This window comes from Suncus etruscus, chromosome 7 (assembly GCF_024139225.1).
Source record: "Suncus etruscus isolate mSunEtr1 chromosome 7, mSunEtr1.pri.cur, whole genome shotgun sequence".
Taxonomy (NCBI): domain Eukaryota; kingdom Metazoa; phylum Chordata; class Mammalia; order Eulipotyphla; family Soricidae; genus Suncus; species Suncus etruscus.
In genome coordinates this window covers 121,794,798-121,815,273 of record NC_064854.1, presented here as the reverse complement: position 1 = coordinate 121,815,273, position 20,476 = coordinate 121,794,798, and the positions used below count along the sequence as shown (strand labels likewise).

General features: G+C 43.3%; 1 protein-coding gene and 1 non-coding gene across 2 annotated transcripts in view; one reads left to right on the top strand and one right to left on the bottom strand.

Annotated features, from left to right (window-relative positions):
• PRKAR2A (protein kinase cAMP-dependent type II regulatory subunit alpha) overlaps positions 1 to 19,745 on the top strand; it is a 102,814-nt gene extending 83,069 nt beyond the window's left edge. The window contains exons 7-11 of the mRNA XM_049777694.1: positions 4,552 to 4,653; positions 5,208 to 5,282; positions 7,666 to 7,731; positions 14,710 to 14,851; positions 19,224 to 19,745. Of these exons, the coding sequence (XP_049633651.1) occupies positions 4,552 to 4,653; positions 5,208 to 5,282; positions 7,666 to 7,731; positions 14,710 to 14,851; positions 19,224 to 19,357 (519 nt within the window). The 3' untranslated portion in view covers positions 19,358 to 19,745. The remainder of the gene's footprint in view (positions 1 to 4,551; positions 4,654 to 5,207; positions 5,283 to 7,665; positions 7,732 to 14,709; positions 14,852 to 19,223) is intronic.
• LOC126015045 (U6 spliceosomal RNA) lies at positions 10,530 to 10,636 on the bottom strand. The gene has a single exon (XR_007497949.1). It is a non-coding gene; the product is annotated as a U6 spliceosomal RNA (small nuclear RNA).
• Positions 19,746 to 20,476: the final 731 nt, after the last annotated feature.

Below are 20,476 nucleotides of genomic sequence, written 5' to 3'. Positions count from 1 at the left end.
CCTGCCAGAGGCAATTTCTGAGCATGGAGCCAGGAGGAACCCCTGAGCGCTTCCTGGTGTGACCCAAAAACCAAAAAAAAAAAAAAGAAATCACTTCTGGCTGGCTCAGGGGACCATATGGGATGCTGGGATTCGAACCACCTACCTTCTGCATGCCAGGCAAATGCCTTACCTCCATGCTATCTCTCCGACCCCATATTTTTAAAAAATTTATTTTTTGCAGCTCTGAGGATTAAGCCCAGGGTCTCATACATGTGAAGCATGTATTCTACCACTGAACCCCAACCCTACAATATTTATTTATTTATTTATTTTGGTTTTTGGGTCATACCCAGCAGCGCTCAGGGGTTACGGTCAGAAATCACTCCTCCTGGCAGGCTCTGGGGACCATATGGGATGCCGGGATTCGAACCACCCATCTTCTACATGCAAGGCAAACACCTTACCTCCATGCTATCTCTCCGCCCACCCCCATCCCACCCCCTGTTGCTTTTTTTTTTTCAGCACCATGATTGCAAACATGATTATAATTGGGTTACAGTCACAAACAGAACATTCCCCTTCACCAGTGTAACATTCCCCCCTTCCAATTGCCCCCTCCCCTTTTCCCATCCCCTGCATGTATTTGAGACAGGCATTCTATTACAGTTATTTGTTTTTAAGTTCAGTAAACTGTTTTTTTTTTTCCTTAAAGGATAAGTGTTAAAAAAAAAAAAACTATAGTAAAAGTGTGACAGTGGCAATCACTGTTGTTTGCATAGGCCCAGAAAAATATGGGGAAAACGGGAAAAAAATCCTTGGCCTGATTAAAAGAAGGCCTCACCCCAGAAGTTTATTGGCATAAGATCGACTCTGGGCTCAGGCATACCAGTCCATCCAACCCAAGTCATTCTTTGTGGTCCCGGTGAAATTTTTCACTTTAGCTGTTGTTGGTATCAGGTTCCTATATTAAAAGATTCTGGATTCTGTGCATTTCTTTCATCAAAGTCAGGCTGATGTGGAGCATCATCTAGTTTTAGCACACCATTAGATGCAGAGCGATCTGCCCTGCAAGCAGGTTGTTGCTGAGTCATCTGGGTGTTGAGAGCACTCTTTGGAGCAAGTCAATGCCAAAGCAGTGGTAGGTCTTCCCTGGTAGAGGTTTGCATCCTGGTAATGTTATAGACAATTGTGGTTGTTTCCATAGATGCTATCCATTGTTCAAGTGTGTGTGGGCGATGCCCATTCTTCTGAGGCCTGAGCCAAATCATTATGCCAATGTTCAGGGTAAAAGGCCTAATTACATTACCAAATTTGTGTTCCCATCTCTATTAGATAAGAACTTGTTTGCATATGGTTGCATATTTTCCCATTTTAATGAGCCTATGCAAAAGAGAAGCAATGCCACAAGATATTGTTGGTGCATCTGGAGGCCTACAGGTCAAGTCCAACATTTCCCATAACTTGGTTCAAATATGAATTCTTTTTTTTTTTTTTGTGGTTTTTGGGTCACACCCGGCAGTGCTCAGGGGTTATTCCTGGCTCCAGGCTCAGAAATTGCTCCTGGCAGGCACGGGGGACCATATGGGACACCGGGATTCAAACCGATGACCTCCTGCATGAAAGGCAAACGCTTTACCTCCATGCTATCTCTCCGGCCCCTCAAATATGAATTCTATACAGAGAAACTCTTCTACCACCATTGCTTATAAAACATCTCAAAGGGGAAAAAGCAAACAATCAAATAAAAAAAAAAAACAGTGGGCAAAATTGTCACTCTATAAGAGGATATTCAAAAAAGAGTTACAGATGTTAAGGGAATACATCTGAGATATACAAAGGAGATACACGTGTCCCTTTTATGTTTTAGAAATAGTCGAGGAGGTCCCAGAGAGATAGCACAGCGGCGTTTGCCTTGCAAGCAGCCGATCCAGGACCAAAGGTGGTTGGTTCGAATCCCGGTGTCCCATAGGGTCCCCCGTGCCTGCCAGGAGCTATTTCTGAGCAGACAGCCAGGAGTAACCCCTGAGCACCGACGGATGTGGCCCAAAAACCAAAAAAAAAAAAAAAAAGAAATAGTCGAGGGGAAAGATGTTGTTTCCAAGACACCGCTTTGGTCTGTGATTTGGCCATCTGGAGTCTGTAAACAGCTCACAGCATCTCTTATCAGGAAATGTCTGTGACTGGGGCATCTTGGAAACTGATTTTGGTAGCAAGCACAGGTACCCAGTGAAGGGAGTTGGAAGATAGGAGTCCACTGATAATAGATTGATAGGAACAGAGTTTTGGTTTCTTCTCAGGCGGAGAGTCTATTTTTTCATATTGGGAGCTGGCTGGCAGTTAGCTTGAGAGAGGATAATAATCTGCTTCATAAAGAGCGAAGAGCGCATGGAGCCATGTCGTTCCTGTGTTGCCTGCTGAAGCTTTCAACTCCCCCCAAAACATAATGTGAAAGATATGCAATCCACCTTGGCCAAAACAAAAATCACTAGTACAAAAAAAAAAATGGTTAAATGTGGAGTAATAAGTGGGAGTGAGGGAGTAAAGGAATAAAATGAGCTTCTGAGCGTCGTTCTGAATATGACAAACAGATTAAATCCAATGATATCCAAATATTTGTCTACGTTCCCCCGAGTGGTTTCACAATGGACAGGGTTAGTAAGGAAAGTTGCTAGCAAGCACTCCCGGCTCCCAGGAAGGAAAGAGATCTTTCAAGAGCTGGAAGCCCGGAAGTTCAAAGCCCTCACACAAACCCTCCCTCTGGAGCCTGGTGGGAAATGGAGAAAGCCTGGGGTAACCTTTAAGCTCCTAGTCGGAACCCACCCCACTGACTCCCCAGACGTGTGGCCCAGGAGAAGCCCTGGAGTTCTGGAGGAAGGAGGTGGAAGGGTGCTTGGGTGACCCAAGCCCTGCATCCTTCCTAGGCCTGGTTAAAAAGGCCTTTGGCATGGCAGAGGCCTGCCAAACCCCATGCTGGCAAAAACTCCCCCCTTGCTGTTTTTATTCTGCAAGCCCTATAAAGCCAATGTCATCCTCTAACTCTTTTATTCCTTAAAGCTTTATGTGTAAGAGAGTTAATTTAAGTTGAAGTTGATATTGGTATTTACCTGTTTAGGAGCCTAAAACTAAGTAAATAATGTTTTCCTGGCTTGGAACACATACCTTAGCTGCTTGTTCTCCTAGTCTGCAACAGTGACCTTCTGAGACCTTCTGGACCTTCCACATACCTGCCTTCCATCTTCAGTTTCTTCTCTTCTCGAAATTATTTTAAATTATACCCCTCTTTTCGTTTCCAGACAAGTTTATATTTGTTTGTTTTTGTTTTTGGGTCACACCCGGCATTGCTCAGGGGTTACCCCTGGCTCCATGCTCAGAAATCGCTCCTGGCAGACTCAGGGGACCATATGGAATGCGGAATTCGAACCACTGACCTTCTGCATGCAAGGCAAATGCCTTACCTCCATGCTATCTCTCCAGCCCCCAAACTATATTTTTCTTAAAATGAAATTTTAATAGAGTCACTGTGAGATAAACAATTACAAAGTTGTTCATGATTTTCGGTCATACAATATTCAATGCCTGTCCTTCACCAGTGCACATTCATCCCAATGTTCTCAGTTTCCCTCCCACCTTTCCCCTGTCTGCCTAAATGACAGATATTTCTCTCTCTCTCTCTCCTATTCCCCCTCTTCTTTATTTTTAAAATAATGAACAAAAAAAAATAATGAACAAAACTGTCCTTGAACCACTCACTCCAACCTACTGTTACCTTCTCCCTTTTCATAATTCTTGTGGTATTTGGCTCACCTAGCATATCTCATAACTTGTCTTGAGCTGTAGAGTTTTGTTTGTTGTTTGTTTGTTTTTGGGTCACACCCGGCACCGCTCAAGGGTTACTCCTGGCTCTGCGCTCAGAAATTGCTCCTGGCAGGCTCGGGGGACCATATAGGATGCCGGGATTTGAACCCAGGTCTGTCCAAGATCGGCTGCTTGCAAGACAAACGCCCTACGGTTGTGCTATCTCTCTAGCCCGAGCTGTATGTTTTTTAAATTTCTGTTTATTTTCTACCGTCACCTTTGAGATTATAAAAACCTTGAAGGAGGGGCCAAAGCACTGGTGCAGCGGTAGGGCATTTGCCTTGCTAGCGGCTGACCTAGGATGGTCCCCCAAGCCAGGAACGATTCCTGAGTACATAGCCAGGAATAACCCCTGAGCGTTTCTAGGTGTGGCCCAAAAACAAAACAACAAAAAATAAAAACCTTGAGGAAATAATAACCATCTAATGTTTTATCTCCCTTATCTGAAGGTGCATCTTTTCGCATAGAATAGTGATTAAAGAAGATCACTTCAGAATTTGTTATTCTATATATGACCCATAGGTGGCATCCATTGTGTACTAAATCTGTCTGGGGCTACAGGCCTTTCTCTTCCTGTGATGATTCAGATTGAAATGCTATTGAAACTCAATTGATCCACTATCTTCTACAATCCTCTTACATTTGCTGTTAATTAAACCACATATTTTCTCTTACACAGGCACTTAATAGAGCTTTTGTCATCTTTTCTTGCAGGACCGTGTGACTTTTAGAAGAATCATAGTGAAAAACAATGCAAGAAAAAGGAAGATGTTTGAAGCATTTATTGAATCTGTACCCCTACTTAAATCACTAGAGGTATAGTCTATTTGAATAATGACTTGATTTTAGAGATGGTAAAACTTAGGAAAGATGTTGAAATTAACCTGGGAATTATAGAAATAGCCCAAGGAGCTAGAACACGCACTTTTTTTTTTTTTTTTTTTGGTTTTTGGTTTTTGGGCCACACCCGGCGGTGCTCAGGGGATACTCCTGGCTGCTCAGAAATAGCTCCTGGCAGGCACGGGGGACCATATGGGACACCGGGATTTGAACCAACCACCTTTGGTCCTAGATCGGCTGCTTGCAAGGCAAACGCCGCTGTGCTATCTCTCCGGGCCCAGAACACGCACTTTTTATGCAGGAAGCCTGAGTTTGATTCCTGGTATCACATATGTCTTTCAAGCAACCACTGAGAAACACTAGATCTGGTCCCAAAATCAAAACAAACAACAACAAAGGATTTTTGTTATATTTTCACATCATAATTTTGTAATCCATTTCTGAGCTGTATGGATATTGTTTAGCAAGATGTTTTTATTATTTCATTTGAGGTAGCTTCCTTATAATTTATGAGCATATCTACATTTCAGGTTTCAGAACGATTGAAGATTGTGGATGTTATCGGAGAGAAGATCTACAAAGATGGAGACCGTATAATAACTCAGGTGAATGGTCATGCCATAATCATGACAAATTCTTTCCTGGAACTGACTCATTTCTTGAGTCAGTTATTTGTCTTCTCACTTTTGGGAACTCATGTTGTAAGGACCTAGGGCACACTTCTTCTCTGCAGTCTTCTAAAGCCAATAATGTACATGATATTTCTTGCCTCTCTTTTCCCTGACTTCTTTTTTTGGGGGGGGGGTTCTTTTTTTTGGGGGGGGGGGTTTTGGGGGGTCACACCCGGCAGTGCTCAGGGGTTACTCCTGGCTGTCTGCTCAGAAATAACTCCTGGCAGGCACGGGGAACCATATGGGACACCGGGATTCGAACCAACCACCTTTTGGTCCTGGATCGGCTGCTTGCAAGGCAAACCACTGTGCTATCTCTCCGGGCCCTTTCCCTGACTTCTGTTTTTGTTTTTGTTTTTGGGCCACACCCAGCGATGCTCAGGGGTCACTCCTGGCTGTCTGCTCAGAAATAGCTCCTGGCAGGCATGGGGGACCCTATGGGACACCGGGATTCGAACCAACCACCTTTGGTCCTGGATCGGCTGCTTGCAAGGCAAACGCCGCTGTGCTATCTCTCCGGGCCCTGACTTCTAATGTTTGTTTTTTGTGTGTCTTTTTTATTTTTTTAACCTGAAGAAACTTTTATTCATCACAGTTAAAGTCAGGAGAATATTGAAGGTTGTGTACCTTCCCTTTTTGCTTGATACAAGTTGCCACTTTAAATCAAACACAAACTAGACTTTTCAGTGACTGTGACTCAGTTTGTAAGTTGTCCTTAGTATTTGCTTTGTGTCTTTTTCTCATGTTAATTTGGCATTACAGTAGAATCTTAACACATTGGACTAGATCATATAATGAATATTTCCCTTGTTTACTGTGTTTGCATTTTAAATTGTAAACGAAAGGTTCTCTGCCCATGATTCTGGCAAGAGTATTGGAAAGATAGCTAATGGCTGTGGTTTGGGTGGTGTGCATATCCATGATCCCAGAACTGGGCTAGGAGGAGGAAATTCTCAAGTAGTTAGGCTTGAGTCCTATGTCCATCCTCGGTGCAGTCATAGAAGATAGAAGAATCAAGTGGAATGAGAGCATTTGATTATTAGTGAACTATCCAATCTAAATAGTCTTTACCCCCCAAAAATAAGGTTCAGAAAGTAAGGTGCTTAACACCTCTCTTCTCCAATGTCTGCTTCCCTCACTCTGGCCTCCTCCCAGCTTTTGTTCATTTCTTTCATACTGAAACTCTATTGCATTCCCTCCCTCAGCGATTTAGATCCCTTGTTCCATGCCCTACATTTTCTGATAATACTTACCACCTTCTAGCACAACAGTATAATTTACTTATTATTATGTTGATTTTGTTCAATATGTTTACCTTGCCAGACTGTAAGTTCCACAATGTTAGGATATTTGTTTTGTCCACTGATATATCTTGCATGCTGGAGCAGTCCTTGGCACATAGCAAGTTTTAACTAAGTTATTTGTTTACATAATTACCCGTGTGGCTGGTTCAGTGAAAGATTTTCAAATCAAAACAAATAGAAGAAAAGCCTGAAGCACATAGGGTGGCATCAGCTCACATTGAGACACCTCCTTCAAGGTGTGCCTTCTCCAGAGCAATGCTGCTCTTTGAAGAGGCTGTTTTTGATGGTCAGAGATTATCTCTGGGCCTTACAACCTAGGGTTTGCCAAGACCCATTTCGATATTGTCTCTCTAGCATTCTTGGCTACCGGTTCCTGGTCACAAATTGCAATGGCAGGTCAGTATGAACAATAAAAATAGCAATGTTGGGGAGCCAGAGCGATAGCACTGCAGACCTACCTTATTATTTGTTGCCATGCACATGGCCAACCCAGATTAGATTCCAGCATCCCATAGTCCCCCACAAGCCTTCCAGGAGTGATTGCTGAGTACAGAGTCAGAAGTGACCCAAGCACCGCCGGGGGTGGGTCAAAAATAACAAAAAAAGCAGTGTTCTGTGCAATTAACATCCTGAGCATATATGTATGATGAAAACTGTAAGTATTACATTTAGAAAGTAGGAGCCGGAGAGATAGCATGAAGGTAAGGCCTTGCATGCAGAAGGATGGTGGTTCTCCGAGCCTGCCAGGAGTGATTTCTGAACGTAGAGCCAGGAGTAAGCCCTGAGCACAGCTGGGTGTGACCCCCCCCAAAAAAAAAAATCTTAGAAAGTAAACAGTATGTCTTTTACATAATTGGGCTAACATCCTTGGTGATTAGGATCATCATGCTAATTATTTATCTGAAGAGTTGGAAGATAAATGCAGATCAGAACCCAGGTGATGAGAAATTGGTCAATGTCTTGTCCTTCTATACATAAATATGCATTAAATCTGCCTTCCTCTCCTTTTACAGGGCGATAAAGCTGATAGCTTTTACATTATAGAGTCCGGTGAAGTAAGCATCTTAATTAAAAGCAAGGTGAGTTTATGTATGATAATGGTACAGCTTATACCAAGAAAGATCAGATACAAGCTCCAAAAGTAACTACTTTAAATAATATGAAATATGTGGGACTGGAGAGATAGCATGGAGGTAAGACGTTTTGCCTTTCATGCAGAAGGACGGTGGTTCAAATCCCGGCATCCCATAATGGTCCCCGTGCCTGCCAGGGACAATTTCTGAACATAGAGCCAGGAGTAACCCCTGAGTGCTGCCGGGTGTGACTCAAAAACCAAAAAAAGAAAAGGAAAAAAAAAAAGAAATATGTTTAACATACCAAAACCATCACTATTAAGTGTGCTTTGTAATTGGCAAAGTTTAATATTTAAGTTTATTCATTGATAAGGATTTAGTAGACATTTTATTTCTAAAGTCTTTGTCTCTATTGTATAATTAATGATTTGAGAAATTCTAGCCTAAAGATCAATAGAAAAAGGTAAGCAACACTTTTAATAGAAATTGGGGGGTGCTAACAGGATCCAGGAGTGACCCCTGAGTGCAGAGCCAGGAATAGGCCCAAAGCACTATAGGGCATGACCCAACAAACAACAATTTAGAAATGAAATTGGGGGGGGAGGGTGTGGAGAGATAGCATGAAGATAAGGCGTTTGCCTTTTATGCAGAAGGTCGATGGTTTGAATCCTGGCATCCCATATGGTCCCCCAAGCCTGCCAGGAGCGATTTCTGAGCATAGAGCCAGGAGTAACCCCTGAGCGCTTCTGGGTGTGACCCAAAAACAAAACAAAACAAAAAAAGAAATTGGGGAAAAAAATTTTTTTCAGGCCACACCTGCTGGCACTCAAGGGTTACTCTGGTTCTGCCTTCAGGAATCACTCCAGGGAAACCATATGGAATGCCAGGGATCAAACTATGGCTGACTGTGTGCAAGGCAAACACCCTACCCACTGATAGAACAGCCAGTTTTCATTTCATTCATTTCATAGAATGAAATTATTCTTTGCTGGTGCTTGTCACTCAAGGACTAGAAGTACCTCTGGATTGTTCCTTTAACTGATCTCTACCCCAGGGGTATTCTTTCTCTTCCCAATAAAAATCTTGAGTCTCTGGGAGAAACTGTTTTTGGCCTTGTTTCCACAGCTGCCTGCTGGTTTCTCTTTCTAGTGAGGGGAAGATTTATGGTGGAATTTTCCTGAACTTCTTTTATTCCCTTCAATCTGTGTGGATTATTTCCTGTATCAGCTTTTGCTTCCAGACCCGCACTCCCCAATCCCTCAGGATTGAGGCTTGAGGCTTCCACTTCACCTGCTGTGCCTATCTTTCCAGGGAAATTATTTTTTCTTTTAGGTTTTATTTTGTTTGTTTTTGGATCACACAAAGGTTAGTTATTCCTGGATCTACGCCCAGAAATGTGAGAAATTGACGCTCCTGGCAGGCTCGGGGGACCATATGGGATGCCGGGATTTGAACCACTGTCCTGCATGCAAGGCAAATGCCTTACCTCTATGCTCAGAAGTGACCCGACCATAGCTCAGGGGATTATAAAGATGTGCTGGGGTAGAAACCAGAATTGGCCACTGCTTGCAAGGCAAGCACCTTACCTTCTATACTAACTCTTCAGTCCACATGTACTTTTTAGTGCATGTAGAGGGGCAGAAGAGATACAGTATAGAAAGATCTTGCCTCACATGTGGCTAATCTGGATTGATCTCCAGCAGCTACTGGAGTAGCTGATAGGTTTCCCAAGCACCTTTAAGAGTAAGCCATAGCCAGGAGTAAACCCAGAGCTGGGTGTGAGCCCCCCAAAAACGTGCATGTGGAAGGATTGGTAGAATATATGCATTGCATACACAAGGCCCTGAATTGAATCACTGGCACCCTGAGGCCCTTGAACGTGTCGAACATGTTCCATTTAGCACTGCACCTCACCACAGGCCTATGTACTCAACATCCAACTAGCAGACTCCACTACCAGGCTGAATGTCTCTGAAAGTAGTCCCCAGGTCATTACCAGCTCTGCTAAGTATAATATATATATATATATATATATATCACCACCTCTTGTCCTCATTTGTTCTTTGTTTTTTGTTTCTGTTTGTTTGTTTTTGGGTTATACCCTGCATCGCTCAGGGGTTACTCCTGGCTCTACACTCAGAAATTGCTCCTGGCAGGCTCCGGGGACCAAATGGCATGCTGGGATTCGAACCACCTGCTTCTGCATTCGAGGCGAATGCCCTACCTCCATACTATCTCTCCAGCCTCGTTCTTTGTTTTATTTTTTTTTTAGGAAGAAAGGGAGGGTGGGAGGGAGGGAGGGAAGGAAGGGGGGAGGGAGGGAGGGAGGGAGGGAGGGAGGGAGTTTAGGGAGGAAGGGAAGGGAAGGGAAGGAAGGAGGAAGGAAAGAAGGCTGTTCTTTGTTTTAATTTATTTTTTATTAGTATATTTAAGAAGGAAGGAAGGCTGTTCTTTGTTTTAATTTATTTTTATTAGTATATTTATTTAAGCATCATGACTACAAACATGTTTTTAGTTGGGTTTCAGTTATAAAAAGTATACCCCCTTTCACCAGTGCTACCTTCCCACCACCAGTGGCTCCCATCTCCTTCCTCGCCCACCCCCTGCCTGTCTTTGAGACGGGCATTCTATTTCTCTCACTCAGTACCATTATCATGGTAGTGGTTGGTATAGTAATTTCTCTAACTGTACTCACCAATCTTTGTCGTAAGCTTAATATCATGGGCTGGTCCTTCCAGCCCTCATCTCTATTGTCTCGAGTATTCTTGGTGTCTTTTTCTTTTTCTTTTAGTGGTAGAAACAGTAAAAATATGGAATGCTTCATGAATTTCCATGTCATCCTTGCGCAGGGGCCATGCTAATCTTCTCTGTATCGTTTCAATTTTAGTATATGTGCTGCTGAAGCGAACACTCTTTTTCTTTTTTTTTTTTTAATTCCACAGATGAGTGAGACTATTCTGTGTGTCTTTGTCCCCCTCTGGCTCATTTCACTCAGCATAATAGTTCCTTATCCTCAAAGAAGAAATACAGATAGCCAAAAGGCACATGAAAAAATGTTCCACATAATTATTCATCAGGGAGATGCAAATCAAAACAACGATGAGGTGTACCATCTCATGCCACAGAGATTAGCACACATCACAAAGAACAAGAAAAATCGGTGCTGGAGGGAATATGGGGAGAAAGGATCTCCCATTCACTGATGGTGGGAATGCCATATCTAGTCCAGCGTTTCTAGAAAACAGTATGGAGATTTCTAAGGAAAAAAAACTGCTAAGAATAGTTACTATTTTTTACAAAAGGTCTAGATTGGTACTAAACAGAGAACACAAAAGGTAGGGTATTTGCTTTGCATGCAACTGACCTTGGTTCAATCCCCCAGCACCTCAGATGGTCCCCTGAGCACCGCCAGATGTGACCCAAATCTCCCACATATACACTAAAAAAAAAAAAAACAAAAAAACTTTCTTGGGGCTGGAGAGATAGCATGGAGATAAGGCAAAAAAATAAATAAATAAAAACCAGGGGCCGGCGAGGTGGCGCTAGAGGTAAAGTGTCTGCCTTGCAAGCGCTAGCCAAGGAATGACCACGGCTCGATCCCCCGGCGTCCCATATGGTCCCCCCAAGCCAGGGGCAATTTCTGAGCGCTTAGCCAGGAGTAACCCCTGAGCATCAAATGGGTGTAGCCCAAAAAACTAAATAAATAAATAAATAAATAAATAAATAAATAAATAAATAAATAAAAATAAAAAACAAAAAAACCTTTCTTTTAAAGCTCTGAAGTTGAGGTCCTGAAGAATAGTACAGGGAGTTAAGATGATTGCCTTACTTACAGCTGACCCCAGTTCAATTCCTGGCACAGCACATGCTCCCTAGAGCTCTACTGAGTGATCCTGAGCGCAAAGCTGTAAGACCTGAACACTGCTGGGTGTGACCAAAAACAAATCAAACTAAGCAAAACAAAAGCAGTGGAATCCATAAAACAGTTACTATTATAATCACTTGATGGTTGGAAACACAGAAAACTGATGACCTGGTGATGGAAGGAAAAATTATCTCCATGAATTCATCATAACCATAGTTCCATCTTTAAAAGTTTTGGCCATACCCAGTGACGTTCAGGGGTTACTCCTAGCTATGTGCTCAGAAATTGCTCCTGGCTTGGGGGACCATATGGGATGCCAGGGGATTGGAACCCGTTTGTCCTAGGTTAACACATGCAAGGCAAACGCCCTACCACTTGTGCCACTGCTCTGACCCCATAAATTTTTTTTAAGAATAGAATTTAGAGGGCCGGAGAAATAGCATGGAGATAAGGTGTTTGCTTTTGATGCAGAGGGATGGTGGTTCGAATCCCGCCATCCCATATGGTCCCCTGTGTCTGCCAGGGGTGAATTCTGAGCATGGAGCCAGCAGTAACCCTTGAACACTGCCAGGTGTGACCTAAGAACCAAAAAAAAAAAAAGAATAGAATTTGGGACTTTAGAGATGCCACAGGGATTAAAGTGCTTACTTGCATGAAGCGAACTCTGGTTTCAGTCCTAGCACCGTATATGCTCCCCTGAACTCTCCTGAGTAAGCCTGGAGCACTGTAAGAGGTAGCCTCACCAAAAAATATAGATATAGATATGGAATTGGGGTATAGTTCACTGGTAGAAGACATTTGATACCCAGAATTTGATACCTAGTGCCCCCTCTAAAAAATAGAGAAGGGGCCCGAGAGATAGCATGGAGGAAAGGCATTTGCCTTTAATGCAGGAGGTCATCTGTTCGAATCCTGGCACCCCATATGGTCCCCCGTGCCTGCCAGAAGCAATTTCTGAGCCTGGAGCCAGGAATAACCCCTGAGTACTGCCGGGTGTGACAAAAACAAAATAAACAAACAAACAAATAAATAAATAAAGAGAAGGGGCCCGAGAGATAGCATGGAGGTAAGGTGTTTGCCTTGCATGCGGCCAATTCAGGACAGACCTGGGTTCAATTCCCGGCATCCTATATGGTCCGCTGAGCCTGCCAGGAGCGATTTCTGAGCATAGAGCCAGGAGTAACCCCTGAGCGCTGCCAGGTGTAGCCCAAAAAAACAAAACAAAAGATAAATAAATAAAGAGAAAACAGAAGACCAGAAAGATAATACAAGTGCTTAAGGCACGTACTGAGCACTGCTGGGACAGCCCCTAAGTACAGAGCTGGGAGTCACTACTGAGCATTCTAGGTGTGGCCCAAACAACACCCTACACCAATCCATACACAAAAGGAATATATAAATATCTTTTAAAAAGGAATGGCGGTGTGGGCAGAGAGCACAGCAGTAGGGTGTTTGCCTTGCATGCGGCCAATCCAGGGGAGATCTGGGTTCAATTCCCGCATCTCATATGGTCCCTGAGCCTGCCAGGAATAACAGGTAGGGTACTTGCCTTGCCTATGGCATATCTGGGTTCAACCTCTGGCACCCCATATGGTTTTCTAAACACTGCCAAGAGTGATCTCTTAGCTCACAATTGGGAGTACTCTTGGGTGTGGGCCCCCTCCCGAAAGAATAATAATGAATTAATACTAAATTGGCCTACTTAATAGTGAAGTCTTTTACAGAACATCTTTAGTGGTTCATAGTTCTAAGAATGAAATGTAGTTATTTCTCTATCTGCACTCATCACTTTTTGTGGTGAGCTTCACGAAGTGAGCAGAACTTCCAGCAATCCTCTCTTCTGTCTCTGAAAATTATTGCAAGAATGTCTTTTATTTTTCTTAAAACGCAAAGATATAGATGAGTGAGACTTTTCTGCATCTCTCTCTCTCCCTCTAGCGTAACCCAAAAATTAAAAAAAAAATACAGGAGACACTAAAATGAATTTTTTTCTATAAATTATTGTTGAAGAAAGGTACAATCAATCAAAATAAAGAGAAGCAGCCCAGGATTGTAACTCCTTACATAAGAAAGATAATTTCATTAATTCAAAAGAATTTGAACTGGGAAACATAGAGCATAGTGTAGGGATTAAGATGCTTGCCTTGCTTGCCTGAGTTCAATCCCTTAGCACTACATGGTCTCCTGAGCATCATTAGGAGAGAACCAAAGCACAGAGTTGGAAGTAACCACTGAGCACCACCAGATGTGGTCCCAACTCACTCACCCCTGTCCGCCCACACACACACACACACACACACACACACACACTTAGCAAAGACCTTGTCTTTTATTTTGTGCCTCATAAGTCAACATCTACTTAAAAAAAGCATCACGTATTTATAATACATAAAAATATAGAAGTATATCACGTTACTATATTAACATTCTAATGTATTGTCCATGGTATTGAATACATACAAATGTTTTGTGTATGCATAAAGTAAAATAGCTTTATTTATGGTAACATAAAGAGGAAGAGAGGGGCCGGAGAGATAGCATGGAGGTAAGGGTTTGCCTTGCATGCAGAAGGATGGTGGTTCGAATCCCAGCATCCTATATGGGCCCCCAAGCCTGCCAGGAGCGATTTCTGAGCATAGAGCCAGGAGTAACCCCTGAGCACTGCCAGGTGTGACCCAAAAAAAAAAAAAAAAAGGAAGAGAGATTTTTATTCAAGAGTGTTTGTGGACTTCTCTAGAGGGAAAAGAGCTCTGCGTAAACGAAAGGAGTTACACATCTCACGTTAAGCAACCCCATTTAGGCAATCTCCAGAATGGGAAATGTGAAATGTGTACATATAAATCTTCCAAAGAAAATGATCTGAATATTACCTCTGGATATTTAGTAATTTCCTGAGAGGAATTAGGATGCAAATAAAGCCCCATGTAAAAACCAACTCCTCTGAACCAAACCACTGAGACTAAGCCATGCAGTTTGCATTATACATTTTAGTGTTTGCAGATTATGGTTCTCGATATTTGTGCTAAATGTACTGAAAAAGAGATGCAAGCCTTTTTGCTAATGAACATCCCATCTATGAATCTGGAATCAACCTATTTCTTGTTCTCTACCTTTTCTAGACTAAAGCAAACAAAGAAGATTCAAACCAGGAGGTGGAAATTGCCCGCTGCCATAAGGGGCAATACTTCGGAGAGCTTGCACTAGTCACCAACAAGCCCAGAGCTGCTTCAGCTTATGCAGTAGGAAATGTCAAATGCTTAGGTAAGAAAAAGCTTGTATGCATTAAGACTTTTTTCCTAGGTGGCTGTACTTTTATGTATATATCAACCCTTTAAAAGTGTTTCCTTGGGGAAAGAAAGTGTTTCATGAACATTGTTTCTTCACATTTCTTTTTCTTTTGTTTTGTTTTGTTTTTTTGGTTTTTGGGCCACACCCGGCAGTGCTCAGGGGTTACTCCTGGCTGTCTGCTCAGAAATAGCTCCTGGCAGGCACAGGAGACCATATGGGACACTGGGATTCGAACTAACCACCTTTGGTCCTGGATCGGCTGCTTACAAGGCAAATGCCGCTATGCTATCTCTCCGGGCCCTTCTTCACATTTCTTTTTTTTTTTTTTTGGTTTTTGGGCCACACCCGGCGTTGCTCACGGGTTACTCCTGGCTGTCTGCTCAGAAATAGGTCCTGGCAGGCACGGGGGACCATATGGGATTCGAACCGGGATTCGAACCAACCACCTTTGGTCCTGGATCGGCTGCTTGCAAGGCAAACGCCGCTGTTCTTCACATTTCTTATCCTTAGTGGCTAAGTGGGATAAATATTTCAGCCAGTTTTGTTGGCTTAGGGACATATTTAGTTGTGTTCAGGGCATACTCCGAGTTCTACACTCTTAGTAGAATTTGAGGGACCATATGCAGTGCCAGGGATCAAACTTGGGTTATCTACGTGAAAGGCAAATGCCTTCCCTGCTTGTACTTACCTCTCTGAGTCCTTAGTCATTTTTTTTTATTAGGGACTACAGTCAGGACAGTGATGTGTGGCCTGATGATTCTGTGCTCATTCCCAACTGTGCTTGCAGTAGTCAGTGCAATATCCAACGTTGCTCAGGAATTGAATTCAGGGTCTCATATTTGCTAAGCATGTGCTCTATCATTTGAATTACCTCCCAAGCCCTTAATGTGCAGTATTCTTTTCCTATTGAGAGAAGCCTGGACTTCTTTCCTGCCAAAAATAAACTGACATCTAGGCAATAAGAAATGGGTAACTTTTGGGCCGGAGAGATAGCATGGAGGTAGGGCATTTGCCTTGCATGCAGAAGGACACTGGTTCGAATCCCAGCATACATATGGTCCTTCAAGCCTGCCAGGAGTGATTTCTGAGCATAGAGTCAGGAGTAACCCCTGAGCGCTGCCGGGTGTGACCCAAAAACCAAAAAAAAGAAATGGGTAACTAGGTCATTGTTGTTGTGGGGCTTATATCTAGCAGTGCTAGGGATCAAACTTAGGGCCTTGCCCATTTAGAACCTGTAATCTGCCACTTGACCCACGTCATTGGCCCTGTTTGCAGTTTTAATTACAGTACTCACAAGAACCTCACACTTAGTTGCAGTTTTCTCACATACCTATTTGCAATGTATTGGAGATTACAATTTTCTGTGCGTGAAAGTGTGTGTGTGTGTGTGTGTGTGTGTGTGTGTGTGTGTGTGTGTGCGCGCGTGTGTGTAATTGTGCTTGGCTTGTGGGGTGGTACCAAGGATTAAAACTTGTGATGTCATGCCCCAAGTCAAGCACCCTTCCACTGAGTCACAGTCCATGGTCTAGGTTAAAGTATTCTTTTACCTGGGCATTGAGCAGTAGTATAGTGGACAGGGCACTTGCCTGATCAAACCTGACCTGATTTTGATCCCCAGCATCTCATATGGTCTACTGAGCCTCCCAGGTGTAAGTCCTGAGTACCACCAGGTATAGCACAGAAACAAAAATATTCTTTTTTTTTTTTTTTTTGGTTTTTGGGCCACACTCGGCGATGCTCAGGGGTTACTCCTGGCTGTCTACTGAGAAATAGCTTCTGGCAGGCACGAGGGACCATATGGGACACCGGGATTCAAACCAACCACCTTTGGTCCTGGATCGGCTGCTTGCAAGGCAAACACCGCTGCGCTATCTCTCCGGGCCCACAAAAATATTCTTTTAAAAAACATTACTGACTAAAAAGCCTTTGGGATGGTGTAATGAGCATATATGAAGCCAGGGGTTGATCCCATGATGGTATGCTTCAGGGATGGAGAAACCCTGAATCTCCTAGGCCATGGGAATTCCCTTTCTTCCCCAATGCTTACTGTGCCTATGCAAAAAAAAAAAAAGTGGGGGGAACGCCAAACCCTCCCACTCCAGCACCCCTACTTTTTCTTGTTTTGGTTTGGTAATTTTTGACTTTATTTTCCTTCTCTTTTTTCTTCCACTTTTCTCTTTCTTTTTCACTCCTGTGGTTATTATATGATGATTTATTTTTATTTGCCGAGTGCTTTTTTATTTTTTCTTTTATTTTTCTCTTTTTTTTTTTCTTTCTTCTTTCTTTTTTTGGTAGTTTGTTGCAAAACAGTTCTTAGGATGGAGCTGAATGGTGGATGCATGGAGGGAGGGGCCTTTCTCTGCCATCCCAGGCCACGTGGCTCCATCCCCCATTCACCTGTGGGTCTGGGTCCAGGAAAGCTACGGGTATTGAACTACTCACAGGCAGGCTTCCAGAGAGAGAACATCTTTATTGCCCTGGCCAACCAATGTGGCTGCTAACCATTTACTCATGCTATTCTTAGCTAGCCCTGCATCTTTTTTTTTTTTTTTTTTTTTTTTTTTTTTGGTTTTTGGGCCACACCCAGCGTTGCTCAGGGGTTACTCCTGGCTGCTGTGCTATCTCTCCGGGCCCTAGCCCTGCATCTTAACTTCTTTCATCCATGTCACCTCCAACCTCCATCCTGGCATAAGACCAAAAAGACCTTAATCCCCTGGGTCAAAGGTCTTTTGTTTGTTTGTTTGTTTGTTTGTTTTTTGTTTGTTTTTGAGCCACACCCAGTGTTGCTCAGGGGTCACTCCTGGCTGTCTGCTCAGAAATAGCTCCTGGCAGGCACGGGGGACCATATGGGATACCGGGATTCAAACCAACCACCTTTGGTCCTGTATCAGCTGCTTGCAAGGCAAACACCACTGTGCTATCTCTCCGGGCCCTGGGTCAAAGGTCTTATATAACCTTTCCAAGACCCCTCCCAAGAAATGGGAGGGTTATAGCAGGTAAGATCAAGTTACCTGGTTAGAATGAGGGGTGGGGCCACAAGTTGTTACCAAATTTTTTCTCCCCTTTTTTTTTTATCCTATTTATCTCCAATGACGGTGGAATGGATGTTCAATCTACAACAAGCTGTAAAGTAGAGACCAGTTGCACTAGCATTCTGGGGGGTAAAGGAGGGAGATAAAGGAATACATCCTGGGAACAGGGGTGGAGGGAGGACAGCAATGGTGGTGGGAATGCCCCTCATTCATTGTCACTGTGTACCATAAATAATGCAGTGAAAGATTTGTAATGCACTTTGGTCACAATAAAAATTAAAAAAAAAAAAACAAAACATTACTGAGTACTGATTATGAGCCCCAAATAAGAAGTGACTCCCTGGAAGTATGAAAAGAGAAATAATAGAGGCAAGTTCAAGCTACATAAATAAGTGCTGCAGCTTGGTAATATGGTCCTAATACATTCATGCAGAAGTATCCTTCTATCTCCAAGTGCCCCATATTCCAAAATCAAATCCCTTAGAACATGAATGAGTGGATATGTATAAGAAAGGTTTTGCGGGGCCGGAGAGATAGCATGGAGGTAAGGCGTTTGCCTTTCATGCAGAAGGACGGTGGTTTGAATCCCAGCATCCCATATGGTCCCCTGTGCCTGCCAGGGGTGATTTCTGAGCATAGAGCCAGGAGTGACCCCTGAGCGCTGCTTGGGTGTGACACAAAAACCAAAAGAAGAAAAAATAAGGTTTTGAGGGGCCGGAGCAGTAAGGCACAAGCAGTAAGGCATCTGCCTTGCTCACGCTAGCCTAGGACAGACTGAGATTCTGTCTCCCAGCGTCCCATATGGTCCTCCAAGCCAGGAATCACTTCTGAGTGCATAGCTAGGAGTAACTTACCCTTGAGTGTCACCAGGTGTGGCCCAAAAACCAAAAAAAAAGAAAAGGTGAAAAAAGAAAAGTTTTGAACTGGAAGGTAGCTGAAAAGACTGGAGCATATAGTTTGCATCTGGAAGTTCTCAGTTCTATTCCTGGAACTGACTAATTCACCTGAGCGACACCTAGTATGGTCCAGATATAAAAAAGAAAAAGGTTTTAGGCCCGGAGAGATAGCACAGCGGCGTTTGCCTTGCAAGCAGCCGATCCAGGACCAAAGGTGGTTGGTTCGAATCCCAGTGTCCCATATGGTCCCCCGTGCCTGCCAGGAGCTATTTCTGAGCAGACAGCCAGGAGTAACCCCTGAGCAACGCCGGGTGTGGCCCAAAAACCAAAAAAAGAAAAAAAAGAAAAAGGTTTTACATAAGAGTAAGTTTATTGTTGCATAGAATTCATTCTATTCCTTCCTCTTTAACATTGCAGTTATGGATGTACAAGCATTTGAGAGGCTTCTCGGGCCCTGCATGGACATCATGAAGAGAAACATCTCAAACTACGAGGAACAGCTGGTGAAAATGTTTGGCTCCAGCATGGATCTGACTGATCCTGGCCAATAGGCGTGCCACACCTCAGAGCCTTCTCAGTGTGACACCAAAACCTTCTAGTCAGCCACAGAACACACACAACAGAACTGTTCCTGCTGTTGCCACCACCACTGCCAGAGTTATGGCTGTGGGCATTTATAAAACTTGAAAGTCAGCACTAAAGGATGGTCAGAGGTTCCACCCACACCTCCACAATGCTTCTGAAAGTTCATTATTAGACCATTTGTCATGATGACACCCACCCCGTTTTTACATCTTTGGTTCAAAATGGCATGTCGCTCCAACAATTTAAGTGCCTGATACAAAAGTCCAAAGTGTAAACATGTTCCTTTCATCTCTTGCTGCTACTGTTGCATTTGGAAGACACCACAGATCTGTACAAATCTACTGTGTAATTGTAGATACCCGCCCACGACCTTTCTCAAGGGAGGGCATATTTTAGCCTTTGATCCCCCTCATTTGTCTCCTAAGAAAGTCCACATTTGTTCTCATTTGTAGCCTTCGGTTTTATGGTGGGGAAATGGTGGCAGATGCAAGGGAGGTCTGTGATTTTTGTGGCATTGTCGTACCATCTTATTATACCATCTGTTTCCTGCACACATTACAGCTCTCTCCAAACTCACAGTGATGTTTAGGGAAAACATATCAGGGCCCAGCCTTTCAGTTCTCCAAAGCACACTGTTTCACTCCTGGACCCACATTAGACAGAAAATTTGGATTCAGCACACTTGTCAGGTAGCAAAGAGTTAGGGAATATTTTCTGGGTTCGGGGTGGGATTGGGTGTTATTTTGTTTACTCTCTTGCTGTGCAGTTTGCATGAATGAGCTGTTAACCATTTATAAGGAGCCAGGGTCTAAGGGGCATCATTTTTCTCTCACCCAATACTTTCTTGGGCAGCTCTTGCCATCTCTTGCTTCAAGTTACCCTGCCAGCTGTGTGCCAGCAAGAGTCTATTTGGAGAACCCTTTCCTTCTACTCCAGACCTGCACAGCTTTGCTGTTGAACCACCAGTTTTTAAACTCTTAAAAGAAGCAGGTTTTAATTAAAATTTTTCCCCCTCAAGCTTGAATGATAATACAGTGATAGGGCACTTGACTTACGTGTGTTTCAAATCTTTAGCAACCCACATG